This window comes from Diadema setosum, chromosome 20, assembly GCF_964275005.1.
Source record: "Diadema setosum chromosome 20, eeDiaSeto1, whole genome shotgun sequence".
Lineage (NCBI taxonomy): Eukaryota > Metazoa > Echinodermata > Echinoidea > Diadematoida > Diadematidae > Diadema > Diadema setosum.
In genome coordinates this window covers 29,971,825-29,990,918 of record NC_092704.1, presented here as the reverse complement: position 1 = coordinate 29,990,918, position 19,094 = coordinate 29,971,825, and the positions used below count along the sequence as shown (strand labels likewise).

Sequence of the window (19,094 nt, the reverse complement as noted above, 5' to 3'; positions counted from 1 at the left end):
ATATGGACCATCCCACATTAGATCCCTACTTGAACAACATAACTCCTCCAAGAATGGCCAAGATATTAGGTCAGAAAGATACAGGGCAACCTCATCACTCATTGTAAGTACTAAAAAATTTGATCGAAATTGCAGCTATGAACTCCCCCTTGTGGTTTATAAAAGTTGGGGTGCAAGGAGCACATAACTTGTCAAATTTGTATGTTGATTTGAGATGCAGTTGACAAAATCCCAGGCAAATGGGGAGGGACTCTACTCTGAAATATGCCTATTAAATGTCACATTGTGTCAATATGTGACACAAGATGTGCTCTTCCTTTTGGCTATATTAGACATTTTGCCTTCTTTTTATCATGCCTCTGTGCTGGAATATGGTACTGTTCTTTTCCTTTTTAAAATGATCAGACACTGTCCTGTTCTGAGATTAGACCATGAAATCTTTATATTGATGAGTGGGTGCAATAATCTTCATCATGCAGTGCCTACTTTTTCCCTGGAGCACTGCAATTTTGTTTGGACCTTTTTCTTTCGGTCTTTATCATCACTCAAAAGAACATGTTTCGTAAACTCTAGATAGTTTCTTTTTGGAAATTGTGTGACACCATCCTACATAGAAATCTCTTTTTTTATAGTAGCTTTGCACAAACCCCTTTTTTATTACCATTATTATAATCATCATTAGTATTATTATTTTTTTTACTTAATCAAAAATCATTGATATTAATATGCAGCCAGGACTGTAGGGTCCTACCGTTTCTAATGCCAATGCTACTCAATTGTCCCACCAATACAAACATGTACATACACACTGACACACAAACTCATACACGAACGTCCTATGCACACACATGCACACACCTCAGTCATACAGATTGAAGATGATTTCTGTGACCAGATCTTCTCCCTGGTTGCAGTTCCCAACGCTGTCAGTAGATCTTCCACCCACTCATCCCCTCTCAAGTTTGCGCTCCATCCCCGGTGTCTCCGCATCCCTCAAAAAAAAAAAAAAAAAAAAAAAAAAAAAAGCTTGGCGGAGGAAGAGTGTACTGATGTGGCTAATTACGGCGCACTGAAGTGTTGTCGCTTGTAATTAGGTGGCAGGGGAGAGCAGGCACCTGGAGACAGGGGGCACATCTTGTGTTGAGGCATCTCCAGTAGCATGTGTGGGTGTGTGTGTGTGGGGTGGGGATTGGAAAGATGTTGGAATGGTTGGGAGGATTCTGTGTGTATCACCTGTATTGCCTAGCTTGGTTATCTTTACCTGATAAATTTTAAGTCAGAGGTACAATCATGGATACTCCTCAGGTTGTTTGGTCTGTTTGTTTTTACCCATTTTTTTTTTCCAGTAAAGGAATTGATATGACTTGGACCATTTCTTTTTATCTATGCCCAACCTCTGCTTCTTTTTATGTTCTCCATGAAATTTCCTGGTGAAAGGGTAACCGGATTGTCTACAACACTCGTCCGTCTGATACATGTATATCTATAGATCTGAAAAGAATAATAGCAGGTGCAGAGGGGTGTTCATGGAAATATGCATATTTTTAGTACCTTTGCAGCAGTATGGGTACAAGGATTGGACTGACGCAACCATCACCTTTGACATTTAATGTCACCAAAGTGTAGTTGTGTATGTTGTTTTCTTCGTGTTTTGACTGGAAAAGGTGACAGAGAAAGGAGAAGGAAAAGGAATCCCCCAGGATGGATCAAATAAATCAAAGCCTCAAGGCAGTGGTTTGCATTTGTGTAAGTGGAGTTATGGGCAGTTCACCCACATAAATCTCTTGAATATGACCCCAGACTGTAACCAGTAGTTCATGCTTGGGGCATGGCTGTCTGGAATTGCCAGTGGTCTGGTGGATTATTGGAAGGGATGATGCCACATGAGGAAGGGAGCAGTCTGAGGGCTTCAAAGAGTCTCAAAGGAGGGGGTGCTTCTTGTCGTGATGCGTCCATGTCTAGGCAGGTAGGAGGTTTGATGCATGGTGAAAAGGCAGCTTGTTCAAATTCTACTACGGTATCTTGTTCAGGATGAAAAGGTGATTCCTCCTTGCATGGTGAAAAGGCAAGTTGTTCAAATTTTGCTGCGGTATCTTGTTCAGGATGAAAAGGTGATTCTTCAAAACTCATGAGGTGCCTTGTTTTTAAGGATGAGAAGGTGACTCTTCAAAACTCATCAGGTGCCTTGATTAGGACAAACAGGAAACTCTTAAAAATTCGTTTGGGGCCTTGTTTTGGGACAAGAGGCTGACTCTTTAATACACATCAGGTGTCCCGCTCAAGACAAGAAAGCTAGAAAGCAAGAAGGTATAGGTTTGTATGACAATAATGTGAAAGGATGACTTCAGTCAATATGATCTACATAATGCTTTCAGAGATGAGTGAGGATGTAGGCCGACAACTTGTTTGTCACAAAATTGGTCATATTTTGTCTGTCTTCAGGTAAAACATTGAAAGTGAGATATACCAGGGGGGCGTTTCATGAAGGAACTTGTCGGATAAAATGTCCGACAAGTCAATTATATCCGACAAGTTTTGAGAAATTCTTTAGTCTGATTGGCTGATTTCTCTGAACTTGTCGGATATAATTGACTTGTCGGACATTTTATCCGACAAGTTCCTTCATGAAACGCCCCCCTGGTGTCTGGTTCAGCTACTGTAAAAGTGGAAATTTTTGCGGTGTTGAAATTTTCATGCATTTCATGCAACCAGAAGCTAGCGCAAAATAAAAGCATACAAATATTTTTGCGTGCCATATATTCTAGTAGTTGATGTCTTGATTCCGCAGAATTAAAAACACACGAAACTCTTCTTATCCAGCCAAGTGCGGAAAATAAGTCACACAAAAATATCCACTTTTACAGTACCTTTTTGTGGTTCAGGGAAGAATGAAATATATCATGTAGATCTTCCCTTCTTTAGTGTAAAAATACTCACTGTTCCAGCCAGCAGTTTTGTCATCTTTTTATAATGAACATGTTCATATTTGATTACAGTGTACGTGTAGATGCTGCACAAAGAGATAATTACAGTGTAGTGGCATGTTATGTAATTAAGGTCAAGCTGTTGTGTGGGCATTGTATAGCCTGGCTGCACTAGATACCATAGGGAATGTCTATTCTATAAAATAAGAACTCTCTTTTCATTGCCTGAGAAGGTATTAAATTATAAGTTCACCTGTGCCTTTAGGATATGTAGACCTATGGATTGAGTGAATGCAACACCATTAGATCAGTAGAACTTGATCAGTGAAAGTCTTCAGGATCCTTTAAAGATAATATAAAGTTTTGGTATTACCTCAAAAGTTTCCCTGAATTTCCTTGTCTTAGTTTGTGTTTCAGGTTAAAGTACCTTTCATATAAATAACACTGTGAGACTTACTCGCCCCAAAGTGCTCTCATGTCTTAGTAATCATGCAATAATGGTTTCGTACCAGAGCCGTCGCCGTACGGCGGCGAGGTAGTACACGTATTGTACAAAACCATTATTGCATGATAACTGCGACCAGCAGCGTGCAGCCCCATACGCATACTGAGTAGCTAACTGCGACCAGCAGCCCCATACGCATAGCTAAATGGGGCTTCGCATTGTAGCTTACAGGATCATGACAGATTTATTATCGCGGGTAAATATCAACTTAAGATCCAAAATTCTTCAATTTGAAGACTTACCAATTAAGTTGAAGTCTTGGAAACAGGCTTCGGGCAACGTTTGGTTCTGCCAATAGTCCCTTTCTGTTCGAAATGATGACTGAATGTGACTCGGTCGAGAGGACCTTGGGAGAGCTACACTGAATTGACGGCCAGCGCATGCGCACACAAACATCTTATCTGTTCGTGGATTTGAAATTTGTTCGCATGTGATGTGTGCGTATGCGCTGGCCGTAGTAATCAGTGTGTGTAGCTCTCCCAAGGTCCTCTCGACCGAGTCACATTCAGTCATCAATTCGAACAGAAAGGGACTATTGGCAGAACCAAACGTTGCCCGAAGCCTGTTTTCAAGACTTCAACTTAGTCTTAATTGGTAAGTCTTCAAATTGAAGAATTTTTTGGATTTTAAGTTGATATTACCCACGATACTAATCTGTCATGATCCTGAATGCTACAATGCGAAGCCCCATTACGCTATGCGTATGGGGCTGCTGGTCCCTATGCGTAAGGGGCTGCTGGTCGCAGTTAAAGGTCCAGTTTACCTTTGGGAGCAGTGATTTCAAAAATGTTCAAGATATCACTTTTGATGCATATGTGTATGTTTGTTTTATCACAAAACATTCTACTATATAAAATTTTAGCAATAAAGCCTAAAATATAAGGAGATATCAGTGTTTTTCTCAATAAACCGTAACTGTAGACGATTTAGTCTGGAAACATTTTTATTATAACTATTGTTCACATTTTGTGTATTCAACAACACTTAACATCGACTATACGGATTCAAATTTTTACAGTGGTTGTTTCTATCCCTAACTCACATTTTAGAACTATTTTAAAGCACTACTGCTGGGCTTTTGTTTCATGTGCAAATGGTAAATTATGCCTTTAATTGCATGATTACTAAGAAATGAGAGCACTTTGGGGCGAGTAAGTCTCACAGTGTTAGTTATTTGAAAGGTATTTTAACCTGAAACACAGAAATTCAGGGAAACTTTTGAGGTACCAAAACTTTTTATTATCTTTAACAGAAGATTGGAGCTTTAAAGCTATTGGATTTATGACGAGAGCAGGATTGTCTGTGGAGAGCTGTGCATGTAGCACTCTTTAAAGGGAAGATAAACCCCAAGAACAATGTGGATTGAGTGAAAGCAGCAACATTAGTAGAACACATCAGTGAAAGTTTAAAGAAAATCGGACAATCGATGCAAAAGTTATGAATTTTTAAAGTTTTGGTGTTGGAACCGCTGGATGAGGAGACTACTAGAGGTTATGACGTATGAGTGGACTACAATATCAAGAAAATATAAAGAAAATACTACAAAAATCCATTTTTCATGAAAATTACAAATTCCATCAACTTGATATTGACATATGTTAAGGGTAGCAATTATTCCCCCTGCTTTCTGAAAGCGGTTGGTCCACTGCTCTTTCATAATTCTAGAAAAGTTAATTTTTGTTGAATATCCTTTATATTTTCTTTGTATTGTTGTCCACTCATACGTCATATCCTCTAGTAGTCTCCTCATCCAGCGGTTCCAACACCAAAACTTTAAAAATTCATAACTTTTGCATCGATTGTCCAATTTTTCTCAAACTTTCACTGATGTGTTCTACTAATGTTGCTGCTCTCACTCAATCCACATTGCTCTTTGGGTTTACCTTCCCTTTAAACGTGATGCTGAAAGATCAACCATGGGAACCAATCTAATAAGATATCTTTGAAAATAGTCCTGTTACACATCACCCAATTTGCCTGCTGAGAGCCATTTAGTTAATTGTTTCAATTCAATCACGCATCGCACTGGACTTCACAATCTGTCGGTATCTTTCCCCACATGTCTTTTTCTCTCCGTAGCATCCTCCATCACCTCTGAAGAGCTATACTGCTCCATGTTGTAATACTTGGACTTGGATGAGTACAGGAAAAAATGTAAAAAAGAAAAACAATAACAACAACACACACACAAAAAAAAAACCCAACAAAGTTGAGACAATAATATTATTACAAAATAGTCCCAGTGATATGTACACAAAATGTGTAAATTGCATGTTTTGGCAGATTGTGTTCCAACTTCAACCCCTTCTCCTGGACCAGAAGTCACATTATTATACCACAACAAATCCCGATGGATCCCATTATTGTACCACAACAAATCCCGATGGAATCCCATTTTCTGTGCTCATTTTTCTGCAATAAATTCATACGTAATACAACATACATTGTAACAAATGTGTTGTCAAAAAGACAAGTGATTGTATCCGTGTGCCAAACTCCAGTTTGTACCTGCAAATTCATGTGAATGGTGGGGTACTTCCATCTACAGTTGTATGTGTAGGCCTACCATCTATAGATGTGCTTCTGAATCTTCCAAGTGTAGGTCCTATGGTAAAAGTGAAGTGCAAAGACCCAAAAACTCACTGCAGTCAAGGCCCCTGTAGCGTGATTTATCACTCGCTAAAGAACAAGGGGTCACATCCATGCTTTGCAATGTAAAAGTGTTTGGAGGGTCTTACATTCAGACATCATAGAGATTAAGAGGTCATTGGTGGAACTTCCAAGTATCTGAGCGTGGTGTGCACTTGTTGCTGGTCCGTAAAATGTCCCCCTGAATCGCTCTCACTGGGCTGATTTCTGTCCCCGGTGCCCTCTCTTTATGGCCCGACTTGCAACCTGTGACCCGGGATCAGAGAAAGAAATGAATGCCAACAAGCAGACACAAAACATACAACCTTTGTACAAACTACCTAGCAGAGAGACGGATGGTGTATATGAGGAGAAATTAAACAAAATAATGTCAAGTGAAAGAGAAGTTACCTATTAGCGGAAAGGTTTATCTGGACTGGAAGAGTTCAATGGCATATTTGTCATAGCTGTCACCCATAGGACCATTACCCAGTTTTGCAAATTACAGGCATAGTTGTAACTAGACTGAACAAGTTGCTGACATCTGAAGAGGTAAAGGTCCAAGGCTACCACCGGTCTCTTCTCACCATTCCCCATCTTCATCCCCATCTCCCATCCCTTTTTAACTTCTGTCCCTATCACCCATCCCGACCCTCTTCATTCCCCCATCACTATTACCCATTTCCCAAACCACTTCCTTTCCGCCCCGTTTCCTTTGACCCTACCTCTCATCCACCCCTCTCTTCTATCCCTCTCTTCACCCCTCTCTTCCACACTGTCTTCCATCCCTCTCCTCCACCCGTGTCTTCTACCCCTCTCCTCTACCTCTTTCCTCCATCTCTCTTTTCTACCCCTCTTCCACCCCTTTTCCACCCCTCTCTTCTTCTGTCCCTCTTCTACTCTTCCCTCCCATCCCTCTCTTCCACACCTCTCCTTCCAACCGTCTCCTCCACCCCTTTCTTCCAACCACTGCCTCCACCCCTCTCTTCCAAATGTCTGTTCTACCCAGTCTTCCACCCCTCTCCTCTACCCCTCTCTTCCAACCATCTCCTCCAACTCTCTCTTGTAACTATCTCTTCCATCCTCTCTTCCATCTCCTCCATCCTCTCTTCCAACCATTTCTTCCATTCCTCTTTTCCAACCATCTCCTCCACCATTCTCCTCCATCCCTCTCCTCCACCACTCTCCTCCACCCCTCTCCTCCACCATTCTCCTCCACCATTCTCCTCCACCCATCTCCTCCATCCTTCTCCTCTACCCCTCTCCTCCACCCCTCTCCTCTACCCCTCTATTCTACCCCTCTCCTCCACCCCTCTTATCCACCCATCTCTTCCACTTTTTTCACCCCTCTTCCACCCCTCTTCTACCCTTTCTTCCACCCTTCTCTATCCCTCTCCTCTCCCCCTCTTCTAAAACATTCTCTCACCCCTTCTCTTCTATCCTCTTCCACCTCTCTCCACCTGTCTCTCTATCCTTCTTCCCACCCCCTGCTCCGCCCCTCTGCTCCACCCCTCTGCTCCACCCTTGTGCTCCACCCTTGTGCTCCACCCCTCTTCTACCCCTCTCTTCCACCCCTCTTCTCCACCCCTCTCCTCCACCCCTCTCCTCTACCCCTCTCCTCCACCCCTCTCATCCACCCATCTCTTCTACCCTTTCCCATCCCTCTTCACCCTTCTTCTACCCCTTTCTTCCATCCTTCTCCACCCCTCTCCTCTCCCCCTCTTCTAAACCATTCTCTCACCCCTTCTCTTCTGTCCTCTTCCACCCCTCTCCACCTGTCTCTTCTATCCTTCTTCCACTCCTCTCATCCACCCATCTGCTCCACCCTCTTCCACCTCTCTCTTCCACCCTCCTCTTCCACCTCTCTCTTCCATCCTTCTCCTCCACCCTGTCCCTCTCCTCTCCCTTCTGTCTCCCTTCTCCTCCACCCTCTTCTTCACCCCTCTACCCAATCACATGATAAGCACAGAACAGAAGTTACCCATGCAGAACTGCTGATCTGCTGAAACATTAGTACTGTGATCTTTGGTCACACAAACTCTCACGAACACATGGGATCCAGGGGTTGCTATGGAAACTTGCTGTCACATAGGAGCGGGGTGGTACTTTTTACGTCTTGGTTGGTCCTCTGCGGAATAACGTTCAAGGCAGAGGCGAGAAAAGGCATCAAAATGTTGTGATGGGGTGACATTTGAAATGCAATATGTGAAATATGCATAATGCTTGTCCCCTATGTGCACTGAATGTTTGATAGGTACACATTGTGTGTTTGATGCATGCAAATGATGTACAGAGACACATAGTATGTCATACTTTCTGTGCAAACAAGTATTGTGGAATACCATAATTTTCTCACCTATGGATGCCTCAAATTTTAGATATAATTGTCAGTTTTTACATGTGATGAAGAGAAAATACTGTTTATTTACCTTTATGATATTGATCTTGGCAGGATGTTGTTCATTTATCCTTGATGAGTATAAATCTTGTATCCAATATGTGACCCTGCACCACAAAACAAACAAAAAGTCGCCAGATATGGATTTTAAGTTAAGGGCAGATTCTAAAAGAGCAGACTGTAAGCTTTAAAGTGATGTATAACTCAATTCAAATGGACTCTCCTCCTAAACCTATCTAAATGTTGGAAAGAAAGCACACACTCTTGAAAAGTGTGAACTGAGAAAAGAGGCTCTGAAGTAAAGAGTCTATTCAAGCGCTTAATCTTTTCCAATCCAGACTAGCTGTGCAATGAATGGGACAAAAACAGGGTGTTAATCAGCGGAGCGATAACAATGAAGGGATTGTCAAATTAAGCGTAAATTAGGCATGCTTTATTAACACATCTTGTCCATGATTAATGACAACTTTCAAAGCAGTAGCATTATCCCTTCAAAAGTTATTAGAGTTGAAAATGAAGAGTGTGTACAGATTTTTTAAGAAATGAAAAGTGGACTCTATTTTGCATCACACTGTTCTACTATAAAGTGTTTGAGAAAAACTGCTAAAAAACACAGTTTCCTGTTGTTGTTATTTTAATGATCCCAAACTTTAACGTAATGTAGAAGAAGACTTGCTCTTTCAAAAAATATGAAAAACTCAAGATTGGCTAGGTTGACCCATTTCACCTATTTTCAGTCCTCACATAAATTCACTGCGTACGACTTTTTGTTCCTTTTGTGGTGCATGGTCGGTCACATATACACTGTAAGGATTTCTGTTCATGTAAAATACAAGAGGAATTGTGAAAAGTGAATGGAAAGGGAGGAGAAAATGTAGGTTGTTATATGACATCTTTCATATGCAATCATCTACTTATGGCTGTTTCCTAATGACATCTCTCCCACTCTATGTTTTTTCTGTATTTTTGTTTCATTTTGTCTCTTTCCCTGTATTTTCATCTGTCTGTTCTACTACCCAACGTCCTCATCCACTCTTCTAGACCAATTCATCCGATAAACCGCGGTCACGCAGGGCAGTCGTGATGAGCTTAACAGTGCCTTCTCCCGGTTTGGCCGTGACTCCGCGCGCCAGTCGCTGTCCAGCGCCCATCCGAGCATGAACAAGTGGACGGACGCTCAGCAGAAAGCTGAAAACAATGTGAGTGTGATATAAACACTAATAAATGACTGTATAGGACTATGGAAGAATGAATGGGGGGGGGGGGGGGGGGGGGGGGGGGGGGGGGGCTAATGAAGAGAAGTCAGCCCTGAAAAACACTCTCTCTATGGTGTTAGATTGAGACGGGTAATACATCTTTGTATAATACAGAGCTGCCAAATCCCTGAAATGTCAAAATCTGTTCATGTCTAAATAAGAGAATATTAAAATCTCCCTAATTTGGGAATTATTTTCGCCTGTTAAAAATGCATGTAACAGGATTGCTGTGTGGAATCTCCCTGATTTGGATGTTGGAATGTTGGCAGACCTGATAATACAGTGTTGTTTGCTTATAACACTTTTTGAAATTTGCACATAATGTCACTGACTTCACAGTTTTTCTTTCAAGCACTATATTTTCTCTGTGCTTCTGCTTAACAAAAAAGAAGCAACGAATTACAAGAGATATTATGTTCTCACTCGTACAATCCTTGTCCTGTCCCATCCCTCAGAGAGCAGACACTCTTTCAGACTATTGAATTAAAAAAAAACCAACAACTTACGTTGTATTCCAGTTTTCCTAATTGAGAGTCACACTTGAGTAACAATGTCAGATGTTTCTAGCAGAGTTCTTTCTGATTTCTTAAATCTGTGCATTCTCTTGCAATACACGTTACAAGGAGCTTGGACCAGAACATAAAGACCAACTCGGTTAGAAACATTTAAGATGGCCTAATTTTTGTGTAAACTTCTGCGGATGTGCTCCTTTGATTTCGACAATTTCAGTCTTACCTACTAGATGCACAATATTGCCCGGCAGGGGATGTATACATTACCAGTGTTGATGGAGGCACCCTCTTCTGGAAAATATGATTCATCACTGCAGCCGTGTTGTAAGGTGATATTCTCCGAAGGGACGCTAATGGTTCTGGATATGCTGGTGTGCGGTGCAACGCATAGATTCTTTCTTGGACGAATGCAGTCCTGAAAAAGACCTACTCCTTTGCCCACTCCCGGCACTGTGCTCGGGTCTACGTGACCTCTCCTTTCCCCGTACGTCTTGTCTGAAACAGGTCAACACAGAGCGAGGACCCGACGTCGTGACTGAGGGCGAGATGGATGCGGACATCGACAACATCGTGCTGACCAACGACGGCACTCCGCTCGGGGTCCACATCATCAGCAAGATCGAACATGGCGACGGGAGGTGAGAGGGCATCCAACTGAGTTTTTTAAAATGGCAAAGTGGGCAAAATGCCATTTCTTTCTGAACATTTTAAAGTACAGTAGTCATCATCAAATAGAGTTCAAGCTTCCTGTGACACCTCACTTGGTACGTTGGCTTGTAACTACCGAAAAATATGAATTTTTTTCCTGTATCTTCTTATGACGTGATGGGACAAACTTTCCCTTTTTCCTGAAGCAATGTAGGGCAAACCAAAATAAAAGCTTGAGTAATTTGCACAGTTAGGAATCTATTATTCCTTTATCTCCCCCTCCTCAATGGTGATCAGAGTTGTGCAGACATGCTCACACAACTGTCATTGTCAAATAATACAACAGGCATGCTGCCTTTTTTTCTTCTGATGTGTAAGGCTAAAGGAAGTTTGCTACCTGTTTGGGTTTGAGAGAGACTTTAAAAAAAGAGCAAGAATTGAAGTGAAAGGTGTGGGGGGGGGGGGGGGGAGACAAAACAGGGGTCAAACTGTCTGAGCTCGACATGTGAGAAATGAAGTAAGCCATCAAGTACACCTGTCCAAATGCTATGGCCTGGAGTGGTTAGCCTTTTTCAAGCAAACATCACACAAATTCTTGGCTACCGATATCCAGCAGGAGAACTATAGCATGAAAGGGAAAAGTTGGCTTCAGAAGCATGAGGCAAAATTCTTAGAAGTGCTCTTGTCATATTAGCATTTATTGTCATTATACACATTGATATTAGAACAAAAAAGTAGTTAAAGGGGATGGCTAGTAACTGATCAGTGGGAATCAGTGGGAATGCTGGGGGATGATTGTTCCAATCCTTGTGGGATTCATTTAAGAGTACATTATATATCTATTGTTGTGTGAAAATTATTTGCTTCAGAATGGTCTCATACATCTGTATTCAAGTAATGTGTAGTTTAATGTTTCCAGGTTAGCATGCCTGTACAGTGACGGGGCATTAAACTGCACATTACTTGAATATGAGACCGTTCTGAAGCAAATAATTTTCGTACAACAATAGATATATAATGTACTCTAAAATGAATCCCACAAGGGTTGGAACAATCATCCCCCAGCATTCCCACTGGTCAGTTACTAACCATCCCCTTTAATACTTCATGTGCTTTGAAGCTATTGGTCACAAGAGGTATTGGTTGTAATGTTTCTTTTTAATAGAATTTTATACAGTGTGTTCTCCTTATGGGCAGTTGTTTTCGAACTAATGCAGAACCTGTGTGCCACGATTAGATGTGATAGTGGTAGTGACTTTGAGCGTAGAGTACATTAGAATTTGCAGAGTAGATGATTGATAGCTACTTGTGTACAAGAAGTAAGGCCTACAGTTTTGTACTTGAGCTGGAGTTGCACGTAGATGCAGCTGAAAGTAACAGTTTGAAAGTTCAACACAAGAGCAGAGGTCACTATCAATAACACAAGAGCAGGGGTAGCTATTAATAACTTATTTTCACAGAAGTTGCCATTGATGCAAGGGGAAGTCATATGTAAGTGATAATGCTTTCAAAAAGAGTTGAATAAGGCTAGCATGATAGTTTGTCTCCTGATGAAGCAGCTGACCTCACAAGGTTGTCTGGAAGTGAGCCCTCCATGTCCCACTTTAGTCCCACCAAAATACATCATGGAGCTGATTGAAAGTATGATACCCACCTGTCTGTCACTGCCAAAGCACATTGCTTTCCACTGTGACAGGATGACATCACTTGCAATGCTGGTGTGCAGACACAGACAGACAGACATACATGCAAACATACAAAATCACACATTCACTGTTCGTATGATTGGACGTCCCGTCGTTTCTTGCATGTGCTTGTTGTTGAATGCCCCAAAGTCGTAGGCCTATTTTGTTCCAATGCCCGTTGTTTCTTGCATGTGCTTGTTGAATGCCTCAAAGTCGTAGGCCTATTTTGTTCCAATGCTGTCTGCAACTTAATGCTAGAAATTACAAGTGAGAATTTAGGCCCTGTGCACAAAGAACAATGGAGTAATGAAACAGTCAGCTGGTGTGTGTGTGTAGACTCAACATACATTCACCCAAATCAAGTGTAACCTTTGTGGAAAATATACATACAATGTAGGTATATGAGACTCATAGCTTGGAAGGTGCCTGGCTTTCGCACTGCTCCACTGTTGACGGACGTGTCTTTGTGGCATGTACCGGCATCCTTAGCTGAAGGCAAGTTCATGAGCTCAAGGACACAGATATACATCCAGACATATACACAGACACAGACACACACAGATGTAGACAGACACAGACATAGGCACAGCAACAAATACCCACAAGAGCAATTTGATCACCATTACTGAACCCTGCAAAAATTTTATGCATAACACTGTGTATAATAAACTTTCTCTATCGCAATCCCCCCCCCCCCCCTTTTTATTTTCTGCCAGTGCCTTTGGAATTGTAGTTCACCAGATCGAGGCCGGTGGAAGAGCCGCCAGGGATGGACGTCTGAGGCCCGGTGACTACATCATCCAGATCAACGGTTCCGACATCTCCCTCCACACATTCAACAGGTGAGGAACCCCTTTTACCCCCCCCCCCCCCCCCCCCGAAAAAGGTTGTTTTTATACCCCGAGTGTGGTGCTTTTTGTGAAGTCCTCTGGATATGAATGAAGTTGTGGTGTCTACCTGATTCTGTAGGAGGCTCCCTGACAACCGAAGTGTCTCTTCATGGCCTAACAAGGAAAAGTGAAAATGTCCTGATTTGGGAATCATCTTTGGCTACTGAGATGCATGCAATATACATTGTAAACCTCACAGGTTGCCACTTGGAACCACCCTGACTTTATGTGCATGTATATTATGTACCTAGTGTACATGCTCTGTCCTTAGGCCTGGAAAATGCTTGCCCAAGTAGGAATGCATCAGAGGGTTGTTGTTGGTGTTGGTTGTTTTTTTTTTTGGGGGGGGGGGTGTTCTTTTTTTTTTAATGGAGTGGTTACAAGACAGATATTGGTTTGTGTTCATGCCATTTTCTAGAGTTGAGTGGAAGGTAATGATGCAAGCTAATGTGTTCCAGACTTTTGTAAATATTTTTCAATCCTCTTACAAGTGGCAAATGTGCAGCTGGAAGGAACAAATGTAGTAATGTGATACCCCAAAGTGTGCGCCATGTCAATATTTATAACACACAATTTTCAGCTGGCCTTTGCCTACCTTTGTCGCATCAGCTGAATGTTCAATATTGACCAAATCCAGTGTGTAAAAACAAACGTGAAGCAAAACAGATGTGAAAACAAGCAGCGTAGGGCCTGTGGTTAAAAATATTGACTGTTTGTCTGCGCAGATTGCACGTACTGCTGAAATCATTATTCTCTGTAGGTAATGTGTATAAACTCTCTTTGGTATGGCTTTGTTCGCAGAGCACAAGAGATGCTGAGAGAAGCCATGCGTAACCCCACCGTAAAGCTGACGGTGCAGCGGGAGCGGCACGCCCTCTCCTCCGACGCGATCCTCCCAACCTCGGCTGCCACGACGGCGACGTCGCCCCGCGAGAACGGCCACCTGGAGATCACCATTCCCGGCAAGTCGCCGAGCGGGAAGGTCCCTCCCGCCATTCCGGTCCGCTCGCCGACGACGTCGCTCTCTTCCCCGCCGGCCACGTCGGGAGACAAGACGCCCAGCAAGAAACTCATCGCGCCAACCAGTGCCCGGAGAATAGGCAGGAAGCTCTATATCCAGCTGATGAAAGGTGAGACATTCAACTTTTCTTTAAACTAGCACAAAAATAAAATTGCAGGAATATTTTATTTGTAATCCAGATACTCGGCGAGTCCAATTTTTTCGCAAATCGGGACTTCAAGTCAACTTCTGGACTGTTTAGATTAACAATCGTGGAGTACAGTACTGAGCGGAAAGATAAGGCATGCTTGTCACATTTTTGTTGGAGTCAGAGGTAATATTTTCACATGATATATTTTTATATTCGCAAATAGTACCTGACTCTCGAAATTAAAAAAAACAAAAACAAAAACACCCTTACAAGTATACAGTGTTTACATTATCTCTTTGATTCCATGAAATCAAAAACCCGTGGAATTCATTTCACCTGTCTGAGCATGAAAAAACATAACTCCTGCAAAAATGTCCACTTTGACAGTAGGTTTACAGGGGTACCATAGAATTGCAATCTTTGTTGTGATGGTAGCAACATGTGATCGTGTTTCTGTTGGGTAGCTTACAGTGTGCCAACTCATAGAACAAGGATGCAACATCTCACATCACGGCATACACTCAATTTATTTCCTCCCTTATGATTTTGATAATATGTAATGATAATGATGACTCAAAAGTTTGTTAGCAGCAAATACAGAAGTTTCTATTAAAGTGCTTTGATGGAATGAATTACTGAGATTTTTTTTTATTTTTAAAGTAAGCAAGAATGTTGAGGTGATTTTGTAAAAGATCTCACGAGGAAGAGGCATTATTCCAAAGCATTTGTGCAAGCAGTCAGAATGCCCTATTGCCACATTTCATGAAAGTCTGGGGTCCAACAGATAGTTCTAGGTTGCACAGTGGAAGACAAGCGAGGGCGTCTTCAAGCTGCAGATGTTGACAATGATCGGAGGGAGAGATGACATTGCAAACAATCTTGTGCCATTTTCACTCCACATATTTTTCATTTTGTGAATAGATGGTTATTTGTTTGTGAATGAACGGATTTCCCACTAAACAATAACAATTACGACAGGACTCAACAAAGCAGAGAGCAGTTATTTATGACCCAAGGTTACACAATCCTCGTATCCATGAGCACTGATGCGCGACAGGTAAATAATAGTCATGTGTCTGCACCTCGAGTACACATTGGCGATAAGGCAGACAAAAAAATAAACACACACCATAGGATGATCAGTGATACCATTCATAAATCTCAGCTTTTCATCCGATAATGCGCAAATATCATGGTTGTATCAATAGTAACACCCATTTGTCTTTGAAATAAGTGCATCCTGGTGTGGAGTGGAGGTTAACTTCCTCGTTCAGTCTCGATTTCTAGTAGTCATCGATCCTGATGGCTCCGCAGAGTTGAAATAGAGTAGAAATGCGTAACACAAGAAAGTGAAAAAAATGAGGGGGAAATAAACCCTCTCCGTCCCCTTTGTCACGACTCAACCCAATCACCACATCATGACAATCAAATGTTCCGCTCCATTCCTGGCAGATCGCACCCAAACCATCACAACAACGTTGCAAAAAGACCACGATTGGGAAGCCATGTCTTGATCTGAGAGCGATAACTTGCTGCGGACCTCTTTATTGGTATTAGCCTTGTTCAAGGCGCATCACATCTCCCCCCTTAAGACGGGAAGTTATGGAAGAACTTTCCAGTCAAACTGCAAACAGTCGTTACAAACATGTTCCGAAACACGATACATAAAAATGCACAGTTGTGTGTTCATACACTAAAGTGGATTCTTCACATAAACAAGCTCAGACTTAATGAGCCTTATCAAAACCTTTCTTGAGCGTAGGCTAAGTCTAAATATAGATCCACTACCTGCTCGGAACAAGCATGTGCGTATACGCGCAAAACTTTACAACCACAACATTCCTTGTTTTCTTTTCTTCTTTTTTTTTTTCTGCTTGGTCATAAATCATGAAACATGTATTCTCTTTAGCTTTCCTGAAATGCTTATGAGTATCAAATGGCCAAACATTTCAACACCTAGTCGAAATCTAAGAAATGCTGCTGGTTCAGAACAAAATACACTGTAATTGTATCATGAAACAATATACCATAAGTATGGACATATCAAACTTCTCTCTTAGCTTGATGTGCATATGCTTGAGAAAAACCGCTACACATATCACTGATTAACCTGCATACACTGACAATCATGCAGGTTGAATACTGAACTTTATACGGTTTTGTTGTTGTATTATGTCACCAATAACAGAAGTAATCTTCCATTCACTATACTTAGTAACCATTTTTACATGGTGAGCTTGTAGCAATCTGACCTTTGATGAAAACTGACATAACAACGCGTTCAGCTCAACTGTTTGGTCTGACAAACATCTCTACATTTCTAATTTCTTGACACTTCTGTTCAAATACTGTAAAGCTTTGTTCCTCAAGACAATAAATGCATGTACAGTGACTAGCGTATAGCAAAACAATGCAATTATGAACACCTGTTATACTCTCTCTGTTTCTGAAACAAGATATCACATGAATATAACCTGGTTATGTCTGTACACCTGTATGGTCTCATGAACCTTACACATTCACAACATTATGAATATCATAGTGTCATAATTTCACTCAGTCGATATCTATACTATGGAAAATGTGTATAATTGGTCAATTCTGTGATGCCACAAATTCCAACTCTTGCAGATTAAGCATTTGAAAAAAAATGCAACAACAGCTTTTGTGTGCTTGTGTGTGCTTTTTGCAAACAGCAATGCAACTTAATTTGCAGTTCCAATTAATACAATGTCTACATTATACCCTGTATCAAAATATGCTGTATTACTGAAAACCCCTTTCTTCACCATATAAAGCATAAAACATAGCAAAACTCATGCTATATCACTTGAAATGATTTTGCCCTGTTTTGGTGCAAAAATCATGACCATTTGGAAAACATGCTGTCTTTTTCCCTGCAGACAAGAACAAAAAGAATAAATTAAAGCAGTGTACACAATGTTTGTGTCATCATTTCAAAGCAATCAATAACACTCTTTCTTCAACATGAGAAATATAATTTTCTTACAAATGCATGGAAACACATTTCTTTTGTCTCGTATTGTTCATGTTTCCAAGTCATTACCAGTCTTATTATCTATGGATAATAAGCACATCTGTGTCCTTTTGTCCTATCCGTGGAAATATGCGTACTTCTATCTTATCCACGGGACAAAGCGTCTGCAATGACATTGTCTTTTCCACGTACGTGCTGTATCACGAGGTTGTACTCCTGTAGCACTAGCGCCCATCTGGTTAGGTGTCCATTTTTGTTCCTCATTCGCGACAGGAACACAAGCGGATTGTGGTCTGTGTACACCAGCACTGGATACTTTGTAGTGTTCAGGTACACGTCAAAATGACGAAGAGCCATGACGAGCGCTAACGTCTCCTTCTCGACAGTGGAGTACCGTCGCTGATGTTTGTTGAATTTTCTGGACATGTACGCGACGGGATGGTCAACTCCGTTGTCGTCCTTCTGCATCAGGGCTCCTCCTCCTCCTGTGTCACTCGCGTCCACCATAAGAATGAACTGCTTGTCGAAGTTCGGCGCTGCAAGAACCGGAGAACTCGCTAGCATTGCCTTCAGCCGGTTGAAAGCAACTTGACAGTCATCTGACCACTCGAACTGCGAATCTTTCCGCAACATGTTGGTGAGCGGTGTTGCAGCATCAGCGAAATTATGGCAGAACTTCCGATAATAGCCAGTCATGCCCAGAAATCGTCTCAGCTCTCGCTTACTCTGTGGGCGGGGAAAGTTCAGGATCGTCTCCACCTTTGCTTCAACAGGCTTGACGGAACCATGTCCCACAATGTGACCCAGGAACACGACTTTTGCTCGGGCGAACTCACATTTCCTCAAGTTCACCGTAAGGTTGGCACTGGTCAAGCGGTCAAACAGTGCTCTGACTCTCAGAAGGTGGTCCTCCCATGTATGGCTGTACACTATGATGTCGTCGAGATACGCCTCGCATCCCACCAAGCCAGACGTGACGGTGTTGATGAGTCTCTGGAATGTAGCGGGCGCGTTCTTCATCCCGAACGGCATCACTTTGTATTGGAAGAATCCGTCAGGAGTCACGAATGCAGACAGTTCTTTCGCTCTTTCACTGAGGGGAACCTGCCAGTACCCCTTCAAAAGGTCAAACTTACTGACGTATTTGGCATTCCCTACGCGATCAATACAATCATCGATGCGGGGCAAAGGGTACGAGTCTGACTTTGTTTTCGAATTGAGCAACCTGTAATCCGTACAGAAACGCAAAGAACCATCCTGCTTTGGAACCAACACACAGGGAGAACTCCATCCACTCTTACTGGGCTCAATAAGGTCATGTTCAAGCATATATTGAACTTCCTTCCTCAGAACATCCATTTTCAATGGATTCACACGATATGGATGTTGCTTGACAGGGGAGGAATCCCCCACATCAACATCATGCACCACCACACTAGTACGACCTGGTACATCACTGAAGAGGTGTTCATACTCATGGACTACATCCATCACCTGAG

The 19,094-nt window shown here is 42.0% G+C and overlaps 1 protein-coding gene across 1 annotated transcript in view; it reads left to right on the top strand.

Annotated features, from left to right (window-relative positions):
- The window catches only part of LOC140243719 (partitioning defective 3 homolog), a 122,041-nt gene that overhangs the window by 79,479 nt on the left and 23,468 nt on the right, over positions 1-19,094 (top strand). Inside the window, 5 exon segments of the mRNA XM_072323383.1 lie at positions 9,497-9,524; positions 9,527-9,654; positions 10,728-10,861; positions 13,273-13,398; positions 14,248-14,576. Of these exon segments, the coding sequence (XP_072179484.1) occupies positions 9,497-9,524; positions 9,527-9,654; positions 10,728-10,861; positions 13,273-13,398; positions 14,248-14,576 (745 nt within the window).